Genomic DNA, 15,056 nt, shown 5'->3' with positions numbered 1-15,056 from the left:
TTCAATTCAGAAGGAGACCGGGTGCGGTGGCTCACGCCTGTAATCCCAGCACTTTGGGAGGCCGAGGCGGGCGGATCACAAGGTCAGGAGATTGAGACCACGGTGAAACCCCGTCTCTACTAAAAATACAAAAAATTAGCCGGGCGCGGTGGCAGGCGCCTGTAGTGCCAGCTACTCAGGAGGCTGAGGCAGGAGAATGGCGTGAATCCGGGAGGCGGAGCTTGCAGTGAGCTCACATGTGTTACATATATAAATGTAAAAAAGGAAATAAAGATATTAGAAGAAAGTGAGAATATCTGTATAATCTTAGGACACAGACTTTCCTAAGCAAAACAAAAAACCTAAAAGTCATAAAAGGAAAACAAAGACATTTTTGTCATCACAAGGAAATTTTAAAGTTATTTGGAAAACAACACTATAAATAAAGGCAAAGACAAAAGACAATGAAGATAGACATGTTCTCCTCAAAACATGATAAACCATTAGTATCTCTAATATGCAAAAAGCTCTAAGAAAAAGATAACTGGCAATTCACAACAGATAAAAATGCAAAGTACACTAATATATGAAAAGATGCTGTCAGGGAAAATGCAAATTAGAGTAACAATGAGATACCACATTTTCCATGATCAGATTGATAACATTTTAAAATTAGTAACACTGAATGCTGGGAGAATATCAAAGTGCTTCAATTTTGGGGGAAGTAATCTGGCAGCTATATGGTAAATTAAAACTTAAAGGGATACATTAAAAAGTATAAAACAGATAAACATTTTGTCTTACCAGTCCCATTATTGAGAATCTATCCTATAGAAAGAAATAAATCAGTACTTAAAAGATTTATGTATTAGACTATTTACCACAGTGAGGTTTGGAGTGGCAAAAAAGCAAAAACAATCTTGTAATTTATTCACTGGAGAATGGTAGAAGAATCTGTGGAAGAGCCATACTATAAAATCTTACTCAGCTATCTCCAGGAATAAAATCAGTCTACACAATATTGATTAAGCTAGAGTAGTACTAGGGGGCTGAGAAATGTGTTGGTATGATCCTGTTTTGTAAATATAAAAAACACAAAAAAATCCTCTATACATGTGTGAATATGTTTATTATCTAAATTGGTACGGGTATTAAAAAAAGAACGCAGATAGTTAACACTGACTATTTTAAGTCCATAAAAATAAAGATTAGGGAGATTAACATTTTCTCTTTACATTAAATTAAATGTCTATATTTAAGCTATAATTTTTATGGTCAGAATAAAATCACAAAATCCTTTTCATTTGGAGGGAGGATGTTTCTTTCTCTGTTTGCAGGTGAAATTATGAAACTTTTTTAGTTTATAGTCTGCCAAAAATCAACATTGATGCAAATATCAGGATAATTAAAAAGAGTGACTACTAAATGACAGTTTGATGAAGTAGATGTAAAAAAAACAGCAGGACTGGCTCTGTTAGTAAAATGCTGTCACTGCACATGGTATTGTATCACAACAAAAGTTAGGCTCATTGAATCTAAATGTGAGCAATATGTGGGTGGGAAAATCACTACAACCTAGTCGTCTCACCCTTTACATAAGAACAAAAGAGTAGGACTTCTCACAATCATCTCATTCATAGAATATACACTGCTAATAAATAACTTCAAATGGGTAACTTCAGTTTTATCTCTATTAAAAATGTTGCTCCTTAAAACATTTTATACTTACACAAGGCCAGAAAAGTGTGCTTTGAATTCATCAAGACCAAGACTCTTCTTAGCAAGTCCTTGTTCATAATATAGTTTTTAATGTGATATGTGTGATGTTCCACACAAAATGTGAGTAACTCTAAAATTAAGGCAAGTAGCTGTGCTGTTTGATAATTATCTACAAAAGAAAGTAATCTCATGAAAATACTGAATATATCTAAATAAAGAATAAATAAAGCTTACATCCTATTTTATAACGAAATCTAAACTGTAATTCCTTTTTTTTTTTTTTTTTTTTGAGACAAGGTCTCACTCTGTCACCCAGTTTGGAGTGTGGTGGCACAATTATGGCACATTGCAGCTTCCACCTCCCAGACTCAACTGTTCCTCCCACCTCAGCTGCCAGAGTAGCTGGAACTACAGATGTACACCACCATGGTAGCTAATTTTTTTTTTCAATTTTTTGTAGAGATGGGGCCTCACTATGTTGTCCCGGCTGGTCTCAAACTCCTGGGCCCAAGCAATCCTCCCACCTTAGCCTCCCATAGCGCTGGGATTACAAGTGTAAGCCCCTGCACCTGGCCCATTTCCTCCATTTTCATATCCATTAAAAAGGCTGTAGATTTTTACTTTTTCATTAGGCAGAAGCATATTATCAGTTTTACCTACTAGATAACTGACTCATATTTGCATAAAATATGAAATACAGAAAGAAGAGCAATAAAAATATATGAACATGATAATAATACCTTGATGGCATTGAGGAGTTCTTGGTAATGTTTCTGTAATAAATGCTATATTATTAATATTAATAAATCTACAAAAGGGCCCACCGTTAAAAAAAATACTTAAAACATTTTGCCTAAAGTGGCTCAATGCAAATTTCTCAAGAAAAATTATATGCTTTTAGAAAAGACATTTTAAGAAAAGGATATTTTTGGCTGTTTGAATATCAAATGAAAAATGTTACATCAAGATTCTTTTTTTTTTTTTCATACGGAGTCTTGCTCTGTCGCCCAGGCTGGAGTGCAGTGGTGCGATCTTGGCTCACAGCAAGCTCCACCTCCTGGCTTCACCCATTCTCTTGCCTTAGCCTCCTAAGCAGCTGGGACTACAGGCGCCCGCCACCACGCCCGGCTAATTTTTTTGTGTTTTTAGTAGAGACGGGGTTTCACCAGGTTAGCCAGGATGGTCTCAATCTCCTGACCTCGTGATCTGCCCACCTCAGCCTCCCAAAGTGCTGGGATTACAGGCGTGAGCCACCACGCCCAGCCTAAGATTCTTAAGCATAATTTAATATAATTTCATATACACCTTTTTTTTTTTTTTTTTTTTTTTGAGACAGAGTCTGGCTCTGTAGCCCAGGCTGGAGTGCAATGGCGCTATCTCGGCTCACTGCAAGCTCCGCCTCTCCGGTTCACGCCATTCTCCTGCCTCAGTCTCCTGAGTAGCTGGGACTACAGGCACCCACCACCACTCCCGGCTCATTTTTTTTTCTTTTTGTATTTTTAGTAGAGACGGGGTTTCACTCTGTTAGCCAGGTTGGTCTCAATCTCCTGACCTTGTGATCCGCCCGCCTTGGCCTCCCAAAGTGCTGGGATTACAGGCATGAGCCACTGAGCCCGGCCTATATACAACTTTTAAAATATCAACTCATGATATCCATAGAGAGGAACTTAATGAATAAACTTGCATTTTTCTTTTCCTGAGGCTTTGGTTTATACATCCATGAAATGATTTTGAATTGCTTCCTGAACATCAAATTTTAATTTATGTCAAGGGCTCATATGGACAATCATGCACCCCTATTATAAGTGCTTTAGACAAGGAAATATTTTCTTGTTGTTTGAGACAAGGTATCACTATGTCACCCAGGCTGGAGGGCACTCGTGCAATTTCGGCTCACTGCAGCCTCAACTTCCCAGACTCAAGTGATCCTGCCACCTCAGCCTCCCTAGTAGCTGGGACCACAGGGACATACCACCATGCCCAGTTTATTTTTTGTAGAGACGAGGTCTCACTATGTTGCCCAGGCTGGTCTCTAACTCCTGGGCTCAACCGATCCTCCCGCCTCGGCCTGCCAAAGTGCTGAGATTACAGGTGTGAGCCACCACGCTTGGCTAGACAAGGAAATATTAAGCTGTAAGGAAATTATAAAATCACAGTCTTACAGAATTTTTTAAAAAATGACATCATCTAGTGCAACTATTTTATTTACTTGAGATTATATACATAAATATTTTGGGGAACTACAATGCTATTGGGAATAAATTAGCATTCTTTCTAATAACAGAATGACCATCACACATAAATACACAAAATAAAATTCTGATATTTCAAGGATTGTTTCTACTTTAAATGCAAGTAAAGAGTTTCACTTGCTCCAGACCAATTTCTATAACAGCCAGTACTACAGCCAAAATTTGAACTAGTCCCTCACCATTAAAGGCAATTCCTGGCCAGGTGCGGTGGCTCATGCCTGTAATCCCAGCACTTTGGGAGGCCAAGGTGGGTGGATCGCCTGAGGTCAGGAGTTTGAGACCAGTCTGGCCAACATGGTGAAACCCCGTCTCTACTAAAAATACCAAAAAAATTAGTTGGGCGTGGTGGCATGCACCTGTAATCCTAGCTACTTGGGAGGCTGAGGTGGGAGATTGCTTGAACCCAGGAGGTGGAGGCTGCAGTGAGCCGAAATCATGCCACTGCACTCTAGCCTGGGTGACAGAGTGAGACTCTGTCTCAAACAAACAAACAAAAAAAAAGCAATTCTTCTTTATTTCTCAATTCCCAAATTTTATTACAAAAGATTTTTTAACCTTGACCCTCAATGCTGTATGTGGAAATTAAATTGAAAAAACAAAAACAGGCCAGGCGCAGTGGCTCACACCTCTAATCCCAGCACTTTGGGAGGCCGAGGCAGGTAGATCACGAGGTCAGGAGATCAAGACCACCCTGGCTAACACGGTGAAACCCCATCTCTACTAAAAATACAAAGTTGGGAGGCTGAGGCAGAAGAATCGCTTGAACTTGGGAGGCGGAAGTTGCAGTGAGCCAAGATTGTGCCACTGCACTCCAGCCTGGGCGACAGAGTTAGACTCCATCTCAAAACAAAACAAACAAAAAAAACCAAACAAAACAAAAAACAATGACCTACAGTGTTAAACAAATCTCTTGTCTTCATCTTTATAACTGGGACAAGAAATTACTCATATCTCTAAATAGTCCAATCTCTGAACAGCCTCCTTATTTGAAACTGGCTCCCCTTTGATATTTGATGAGGCTGGCAGAAAAGGCATGGGACACTAGGTGTACACAGCACATGTCTTTATTAGTATCAAGCCCATACCTAGTATGCCTGTTCTAAATAGGAACAACTACTTTTTGACTCAGATTCATGAACAATAAGCATAAAGTGGTCATGAAAGTTAGTTGCAAAGTAACTGGTCTTAGTTACTACATTTCAAAAATAAGAACTAAATCCTCGACTTTCAGACAATGCCTTCTCATAACAACGTCAGAAAACAAGCTATACATTTTCAGGGAAAAAACAACAGAATTCCAACTAGTTTTCTATTTTTAATACTGGAGATAGTGGAATTTTTTCTTTACAATACAGACAAAAATAAATTTTTGGATTTTGTTTTTATGCCAAAATATGCTTTTCTTAGCCTTATATAAGTGCATTACACTTAAAGTAGAAAAAAAGTTTATAATTTGCATGTATTCGTAAAGTATGAATTTATACTTACCAGGGCAAATTGTGTTGTTTTTGTTTGATCCAACTATATTATCTAATAAAAAAATTAAAAATTAAAATCAAATACTTCAGTAATAATATCCCACCTTTCCCTAGTACTTTATAATATACAATGCATGACTTCAATCATAATCTCATTTTACCCTCAAAATAACCATTAAGACTTAGTTGCTTCAGCAAAATTATAACTATATCTGCAATCTTTTACAAAAGTGGATGTAGCTATAGAATTATTAAAAGACAACATAGCATATATATTCTGATAAAAAGTAAGATTACAACCAGGGACAAAACCAACATATCTTCTTTTACCTTCTCCTATTCATCATTCAACAATTAGGATATTTCTCTTCATCTCATTTTTGTTTTTTTATTTTTAATTTTTTAAAATAATATTTGCATTTGATCATCCATTATTCATCTCATTTTTAAAAACAGAAAATACAGGAATTTTTAAAACTCCAGAATAATAAATGTGTTTATGCTTTAAATTTAAAAAACAAAAAACTCAATTAAGTAGGCCATTATAAATAAGTTCCAATTTCTAGGCATACATTCTAGAGCACATCAAGGCACATGTGCATAGGGAAACACAAGAATGTAACTGGAGCATTATTTGTAACAGCAAAAAGCTAGAAACAAATGCACATTAGAGGCAGAATGGCTCTATTACAGCATACTCATAAGAGAGGATTATGTAGGAGTTAAAATTAAATAAGAACTCTATTTCAATATGAATTAGATCAGTATGAACAGGTATCAATATGAACAGATCTCAAAAATAACACTGGATAAAAAATATGCAGAATAATACGTATGACAGACATTAAATTTATAGCAACTTTGAAAATATGAAAAATAATACCGTATATACACATCATAACAATATAAGTAAACACAGGAGTGATAAACTCCAAATTCAGCATACCTTGAGAGATGGAGGAAGAGGGGGTAGAATGGGAATGGGAATGTGAAGGGGTACATACGAAACTCCAACTATATCTGTAATGTTTTAAAAAAAAATCTGAAAAAAAATATGGCAAGTTAGTTTTGATAAAGCCAACAGGGAGTATATGAGTGTCTGTTATACTATTATCTATATATTTCTGTAAGTCGGAAGTGTTTTATTAAAATGAACATAAAAAATGCATTATTTTTATTTATATAAATGGAACCATTCTGCAAGAAAACCCTCTGTGATGTGCTTTTGTACCCATTCACCTTGATATTTTGGGGAATTATTCAGTTGATACATCAAAATTCAATTATTTTAACTGCTATATAGTATTCCATTATTTGAAAAAAACATATTTTATTCATTTTCCTACCACAAACAATGCAGCAACATTCTTGTACCTGTCATGCATATGCACAAACATTCCCTAGAGTATATACTCAGAAATGGAACTGATAGTATTACACAGGGTGTGCTCATGTTTCAACTTACTAGTTTCATAAAATTCTCCTAACTAACTTCCTTTTAAGTGACTCTTCAGGTTAACAAATATTTTCAGATAGTGGCTAATGTTCTATTATGCTCCACATATTTCTGATTTCACTAATTAAGTTGTAAGCTTTTCAAAGTCCTTTGCTTACATTAGTATGTATTATGGTCATATGGTAACATATGAGATTAATGAAATCTCTGAGGTTGATGAAATCTCAGATAACTGTAATATCTATGGCTAAGTTGAATATAGTAGAACTCAATTTAAAAATTGCCTCCAAATTAGATATATGCAAGTATGATTACCTAGAGGGATATACTAAAACCATAGTAGGATTCTACACTCAGACTCCTTCAAAAATATTTTTAGATTTTCACTCCATTTTAATAAACTGAAACAGAAATTGCAGCTGATGAATTACGGGTGATGATTATATAAGAAAGAGAATATGGAAATGCAATTTTAAAAATACTAATGATAAAGCCTTGCCCATATATATCAGCATATATTGGCATATGAATGTGCATTTGGAGACTAAGTTAAAATATTTATACTATTTGCTCCTACTCATTCTAGATATCAACTCTCACAAATTTGGGGACAATGCTTTCTTTTGATAAGTGTCTACATCTCAATTCCTTAGTGTGTAATACTGTTTGCCACATTTTCTTTTTTTGTTTTCCGCCAGTGGTCTACACATTCAGAGAAACTTCTGTAGTAACAAACTATAGAAATGGCCCCTGAAAGAATAGTCACTTCCATAACCCTAAGAAACAAGAAAATCGTAATTTTATATTGCAGTTTAAGCTTTTCAGTCATAATTTCCCTGTCATATAAAGTTTCAAGTAAATTGCCTGTTAGTTTAATATTTATCTCATCCTTCTTTAAAAACAGAAATCATAGCAGATAAATAAGAAATCCTACCCTTTTCACATTTGTCTTCTGAAGTATTGGTCAAAAGTGGTGCTGTGAGAACATGCATACAATGGTTGTAGAAGAAATTTAGAAATTCACTTTTTTCAGTTTTCTGAAACAGAATTTTTAAAAGAATACTGTTACTTTTGTAAATAAAAAACATCTTCAAGATTAGCAGTACGTACCTTTTCCAGAACCAAAACAAAACAAAAAGAATTAGCAGTACAGATCATATATAAGCAGATACTTTAAGATACTATGAAAAAAATCAAACACTTAGTTATATATTGTGAAAGAACCAAAAACTAACTATATTCACTTCAATCTTATTTCTGTGGAACTGAAAATTAAGTCTACTTCATATTATATACTAAGTAAAACTGAAGGCAAGATAAAGATCAGATAGCATCACAAAATGTTTTTCTGAGGAAAATTATTCAAAATAATTTTTTCCAAAAGATGCCTGTGATATGAATATGAAATTCAATGAAGAACCAATCTATTGTACAACATATATAATAACAACATATTACTAACCATTTATTACACTTGCAAACTGCTAAGAGAGTAGATTTTAAGTGTTCTCAACAAAAATAGAAAACATATAAAACACACACAAAATAAATAACATGTAAGTCAGAACAGCATACACCATAATCACTATGGATCCCATTTGTCTCTCTCTCTTTGCAGTGTATTGAGTTTTTCCCAAGAATGTAACAAAGAGAGAAAATTCTCTCAACTTTAAAAATAACATTCAAATGTGGGGAAAAGGCACATATGAATCTGTTTTGGAAGAATAAAAATTTTTAGAAAGAAAAAGAACCAATTAAGCCCATGTGATAGCAACTTAACTACTTAAAATTTGGAACCCCAAATTTCACCAACTCTATCCAAATTTTAAAAACCACTGAATAACGTTATCAAGCTACTAGATGAAAAGACAAAATTTAAATCAATTTTTAGCATTTTAAAATTTTATAATTTGAAAATTTGGAAAATAATGTCTATGGATTTTGCCACTATTTTTTACACAATTGGGCATACAAATTTGTAATGATTTAAAAACAATGTACATATTCTCTAAATATGAAGGAAATTTTATAAAGAAAATATTTCTCCATATTGAGAGAATGACTATTAATATTCTGGAGTATCTAATCCTTAAGTATTAAGGAGTTACTCCTTAAATCTTTTTAAATGTCTTATGTAATTAAGATCATTCAGTATAAATTCTTCCTTTTTTATTGTGATAAAATCACACAACATAAAACTTGCTATTTAAAAATTTATTGGTCAGGCGCAGTGGCTCACACCTGTAATCCCAGCACTCTGGGAGGCCCAGGTGGGTGGATCATCTGAGGGCAGGGGTTCAAGACCAGCCTGACCAACATGGTGAAACCGCATCTCTACTAAAAATACAAAAATTAACCGGGTGTGGTGGCATGCATCTGTAGTCCCAGCTACTCTGGAGGCTGAGAAAGGAGAATTATTTGAACCAAAGAGGCAGAGGTTGCAGTGACCCAAGATTGCGCCACTGCACTCCAGCCTGGCGACTGAGTGAGACTCCATCTCAAAATAATAATAATAATAATTTTATCATTTTTAATGTACAGTTTAGTAGTGTTAAGTATATTCACACTGTTGTGTATTAAATTTTAAGAAATTAACACATAGAGGCCAAGGGCCATAAATGGAATTCTTAACATTTTACTAAGATTTTAATAGATTACAATTTTGTATTTTACCACAAATGAATTGCTGTAAGAATCCACTGCTACTTAAATACCAACTGGACAAATACTTAAAATACTTGTTTCTCAAAATTTTATTACAAAGCCACCTAAAACTGACTAGGTCAAAACATTTTTATCTCAGAATAATTTCTTACATTAGTTGTAGCCAGCATGTTCTCTGGATCAATTAGAGTACGAAGAAGTCCCATTAACTGAACAGCGCCTCCTAGCTCAGGATCAGTATCACAGATCATTTGTTCAATTACCACATTAATAAGAAGAATATCCTGGTGGCAAAACAAAACAAAACAAAACAAAACATGTTTCCATTAGACCTGGTATAGATCTAAGACAAAAACACCAACTGAAAAAGCAAAGTGAGAATTATATAGAGAAAAAAACAAAGAATGGAATAGCTTATTTAAACTTTTATTCCTACTGCTTTTGAAGGTTCTATAAAATACTACACTAGAGTGAAAAAAATGCCACTCCAGAAAAAAAAAAAAAAAAAAAAGAAGAAGAAAAAAAAAAAACCCCACAAAAGCAGAGCATGCTGCAACTTATAGGAAGTGGAAAACAATTCTTTAGCAGTAACTCTTATTCATTTTGAGTTTCAGATTCAGGCATAAATTTAGAGGTTGACTAAACAAACAAGATCATGTGACCCTAAGACATAAATTATCTCAGTCTCTAACTAGTAAATCCTTCCTAGCAAAAAAAAAAAAAAAAAAAAAAAAACAGAAAAAATGACCAAAAATAACCCAGTACACAACTCTTCATGCAAGAAGACACTGTGTTATATAACAATCTAATATCAGCTAGATTTGCTACATTAGTAACATGCTCTTGGGTTTTCTATTTATTTATTTATTTATTTATTGAAACGGAGTCTTATTCTCTTGCCCAGGCTGGAGTGCAGTGGGGCAATCTGGGCTCAGTGCAACCTCACAAACGAGTCTCCTGCCTCAGCCTCTTGAGTAGCTGGGATTAAAGGCGTGAGCCACCATGCCTGACTAATTTTTGTATTTTTAGTAGAGACTGTCCGGCTTCTAAGCTGCCATCTCTATTTTCTGATTGGGAAATATAAATAAAATTAGATGTTTACATTTGTTTCATTGATTCTAAAACAGATTTCTTAAAAATTTTAACCTCTTAATTAAGATACATTTTGTAATTGATGGCATTGGACAGTCACTATCAGCCAAGTGGTAATCATGACAAAATTACATAAAAATCTTTTACTGACACTGTCTTGTAAGATCAAGGAAATATTAGCATCTGCATATCTTAGGTTTGATGGATACAGTAAATAAGAGGAGAAAAGAAGAAATGGCAAGAGCAAGAATATTTTGAACCAGAGTAAAAATAACTGGTGGATGTTGTGAAAACATTTCCAGTTTGCTTAATACAAACACACAAGAATTTAATAAAAAGTCCATTAATTGGCTGGGTGCAATGGCCCACGTCTATAATTCCAGCCATTTGAGAGGCTGAGGCGGGAGGATTGCCTGAGGTCAGGAGTTCGAGAGCAGCCTGGCCAACATGGTGAAACCTCATCTCTACTAAAAATATAAAAAAATTATCTGGGTGTGGTGGTAGGTACCTGTAAACCCAGCTACTTGGGAGGCTGAGGCAGGGAGAATTGCTTGAACTCAGGAGGCAGAGGTTGCAGTGAGCCAAGATCGTGCCACTGCACTTCAGCCTGGGTGACAGAGCAGGACTCTGTCTTAAAAACAACCACTAACATAATTTGCTTTACAGCAACTTTAATGAATGCTTCTAAGTATGTGTGTGTGTGTGTAAGTAATACAGTTGGTCCTCTGCAACTGTAGGTTCCATACTCATGGATTCAACCAAGTAAGGATGAAAAATACTTGGGAAAGGGAAAAAAAAAAAAAAGAATGGTTGTATCCATACCGAAACATGTACAGATTTTTTATTTTATTACTATTGTTATTATTCTCTAAACAATGTTTATTCTCTCAACAATACAGTATAACAACTATTTACATAGCATTTGCATTGTATCAGGTATTATAATCTAAAGTATAAGGGAAGATGTGCATAGGTTATATGCAAATTTTATGCCATTTTATATAACGGACTTGAGCATAAGTGGAGTTAGGTATCCTAGTGTCCCAGTGGGAGGGGAAGGTGGTTTCCTGGAACCCATCCCCCACAGATACTGAGGGATGACTATATATAACATATATATACACATACATATATAAAAACCAATACTTCTTTCAACTCATTCTGATTTGAAGAGCGCAACTATAAGTAGCTCCTCAAGTTCTACAGAACGTAATGATCCAAATTCTTAAGTCTGTGGAATGACAAACACCCTGGACAGAAAAAAATGAAAACTCAATCGTTTTGTTTTGTTTTGTTTGAGCAGGATCTTGCTATGTTGCCCATGCTGGTCTTGAACTCCTAGGCTCAAGAGATCCTCCCACCTCATCCTGCCAAGTAGCTGAGATTACAGGCATGCACCACCACCACATCTGGCACATTCTTTTTTAAAAGTTGGGGGGATTTCCTGATATGACACACTGAAGGAAATGATACTTCTATGCCATTTCTGCCACAAAGAAGTAACTAGAATCTATCTAATTGTGAGGAAACAACAGACCAACCAAAGTTGTTGGATAACAGATCAGAAACTTTTTGTTTTTGTCTTGGTTAAAATGGACATTACTGAGACAATGAATAAAATATGAATGAGTACTGTAGTTAGATGATAGTATTATAAAAATCTTAATATCATGATTTTGATAATTATACTGTGGTAATGTAAGAGTTTTTAGTTGGTGACAGTGAAGTAACTAGGGGTAAAGGGACAGTTTGTCATCATTTCTGCACCTTATTCCTCAATGGTTCAGAAAGAAAATAATACCCATGTATGCATATGTATTTATACAAATGCAAGCATAAAAAGAATGACAAAACAAATGACAGATAAAATATTAACAATTGGGCCGGGTGCGGTGGCTCACGCCTGTAATCCCAGCACTTTGGGAGGCCGAGGAGGGCGGATCCCGAGGTCAGAAGTTCGAGACCAGCCTGACCAACATGATGAAACGCCATCTCTACTAAAAATACAAAAATTAGCCAGGCGAGGTGATGTGCACCTGTAATCCCAGCTACTCAGGAGGCTGAGGCAGGAGAATCGCTTGAACCAGGGAGGTGGACGTTGCAGTGAGCCGAGATCGCGCTACTGCACACCAGCCTGGGTGACAGAATGAAGACTCCGTCTCAAAAAAAAAAAAACAAAACACACAACTGGGGAATTTATGTGAAGGGTATCTGGGAGTTCGTTTTATTATTATTGTGACTTGGAGAAATTTTAAGAAATAAAATGTGACCTAATGCAAAATACTGAAAGGTCAATCTATAGAGATTAACTTATGTATTTCCTAACTTCTTTTTATGATAAATCTCAGATATATAAAGAACTAGAGAGGACAATACAATAAATCCCATGTATCCATCCCAGCTTCAACAATTATTAATTCACGACCAATCTTGTTTAATACACCAACTTATCTCTACACTACAGAATTTAGTTTGAAGCAAATTCCATATAAATATGTCAGCATAAATGTTTAAAATATAAGGATTCTTTTAAAAAAACACAAATGTTATTATCATATCTAAAAAATTAACATGAGATTTTATTCTTAAATGAGAAAACACCTAACAAATCCAGTCAGGTTCTCTAAGTTTTACTGAATGTTTCAAAGGCCATTAATATAAAAATATATGCAATCTGTGGCATAACAAAAAGACGACATTATTGCTAAATTTACTCTTTCTGCTTGGATAGAAACAATGACTATAGTAAAATATGTTAATATTTCTTTTTATCTTAATACATATTTAAATATTGTAACCCATGTTGCCATAATCAAATCTGCTCCATAATACTTTACCAAAAGGAAATGTTTGAATGCTGAGCATTTATTTTAAAAGGGCACTAAAATATCAACTGCCACTGAATATACAGATAAGTCATTTTCTGTTTCCTTCCTAAAGGTCACCACCAGCCCAGTATAGAATTCAGCATGTAGAAGACTTAATTTGGGTTTTTTTTTGTAATTAGATTTATCTTCTCTTGTGGACTAAATTATTTTGAGGCAACACAGTTTTAAAATTGTAAAATTGTTAGCTCTCAGAAAATTCAGGAAAATGAAACCCCTTGAAGGTTGTTATAAGAAAAAAAAACACTGAGAAAGGAACTTTTCATAGTGAAAAAAATCAATCGCTGCTTTTCTAAGTCTTATGCATCAATTAAACAAGAAATATTTCTAATTAAAACAGGAACCAAAGCTTGAAGAGTTAAGAATTCTGAAGTTAACAGTTTACTATGATCATGGTCTGAGATTGATTCATGGTCATTTTATGTTAAATGCCTTTAATCACACACATCACTGAAAATGGAGCAATGGGAGTGTTAAATTTCAAAGTTATCTTTTGTAAAGGGTGGCATTAAGATAAACCAATGAGATTATAAAATTATTAATAAAGTAGGCATTTCTTTTTAAAGTCAGAATTAGCACTGTTTGATTTTTAAAATATATAGAGAGAACACAAAATATTACTTCTCTACTGACTATACTGCATTAGCCCAAGTTGATTCTAAAATAAAATCACTTTAAAAAACATTGAAAATAACTAACAAATATAGAAAGCATAAAGCTAAGGACACATTACAAGATTAAACACAAAACACATAAAACAACTATAATTTAATTCAATGGTAACTCATGTAAGCATCAAATTAAAATTGGGAATCAAAAACTTTCCTTAAGAAGAGGATCAGACATGGTGGCTCATGCCTGTAATCCCAGCACTTTGGGGGGCTAAGACGGGTGGATCACCTGAGGTCAGGAGTTCGAGACCACCCTGAACAACATGGTGAAACCTCGTCTCTACCAAAAATACACAATTAGGCAGGCGTGGCGGTGCACAGAGGTTACAGTGAGCCAAGAATGCGCCATTGCACTCCAGCCTGAGCAACAAGAGCAAACCTCTGTCTCAAACAAACAAACAAATAAAAAGGAAGACAATTATAATTACCTTCTACTTGAAACTAAGGCATTTTTAATGTTAAAAAAAAGTACTTTAAATTATAGCTCTACGTTCATTTTGTCCTTAAAATAGCTTAAGGGGAACATTTAAATATATCAGTAGTGGGAAAACACAATATTGGTCTCATTATTAAACTTTCTTTTTAAATTTCTTTTATTTCCACAGGTGGTTGGGGAACAGGTGGTGTTTGGTTACATGAGTAAGTTCTTTGGTGGCGATTTGTGAGATTTTGGTGCACCCATCACCCAAGCAGTATACACTGCACCCTATTTGTAGCTTTTTATCCTTCACCCCCTTCCCATCCTTTCCCTGAGTCCCCAAAGTCCACTGTGTCATTCTTATGCCTTTGCATCCTCATAGCTTAGCTCCCACTTGTAAGTTGAGAACATATGATGTTTGGTTTTCTATTCCTGAATTACT

The 15,056-nt window shown here is 34.8% G+C and overlaps 1 protein-coding gene across 12 annotated transcripts in view; it reads right to left on the bottom strand.

Moving 5' to 3' along the window:
* Positions 1–15,056, bottom strand: part of PPP4R3B (protein phosphatase 4 regulatory subunit 3B) — a 72,870-nt gene that overhangs the window by 24,105 nt on the left and 33,709 nt on the right. For 4 of the 12 annotated variants that reach the window (XM_050754635.1, XM_050754633.1, XM_050754636.1 and 1 more), the window contains exons 6-11: positions 9,701–9,832; positions 7,819–7,921; positions 6,375–6,470; positions 5,439–5,480; positions 2,439–2,471; positions 1,709–1,867 (exon numbers count right to left, since the gene is read on the bottom strand). In XM_050754635.1, coding sequence (XP_050610592.1) covers positions 1,709–1,867; positions 2,439–2,471; positions 5,439–5,480; positions 6,375–6,470; positions 7,819–7,921; positions 9,701–9,832 — 565 coding nt within the window. The remainder of the gene's footprint in view (positions 1–1,708; positions 1,868–2,438; positions 2,472–5,438; positions 5,481–6,374; positions 6,471–7,818; positions 7,922–9,700; positions 9,833–15,056) is intronic. The other 8 variants (XM_050754643.1, XM_050754638.1, XM_050754637.1 and 5 more) reach the window with 4 other exon arrangements.

Source organism: Macaca thibetana, chromosome 13, assembly GCF_024542745.1.
Source record: "Macaca thibetana thibetana isolate TM-01 chromosome 13, ASM2454274v1, whole genome shotgun sequence".
Classification (NCBI taxonomy): Eukaryota; Metazoa; Chordata; class Mammalia; order Primates; family Cercopithecidae; genus Macaca; species Macaca thibetana.
This window is presented reverse-complemented; position numbering and strand designations above follow the sequence as displayed.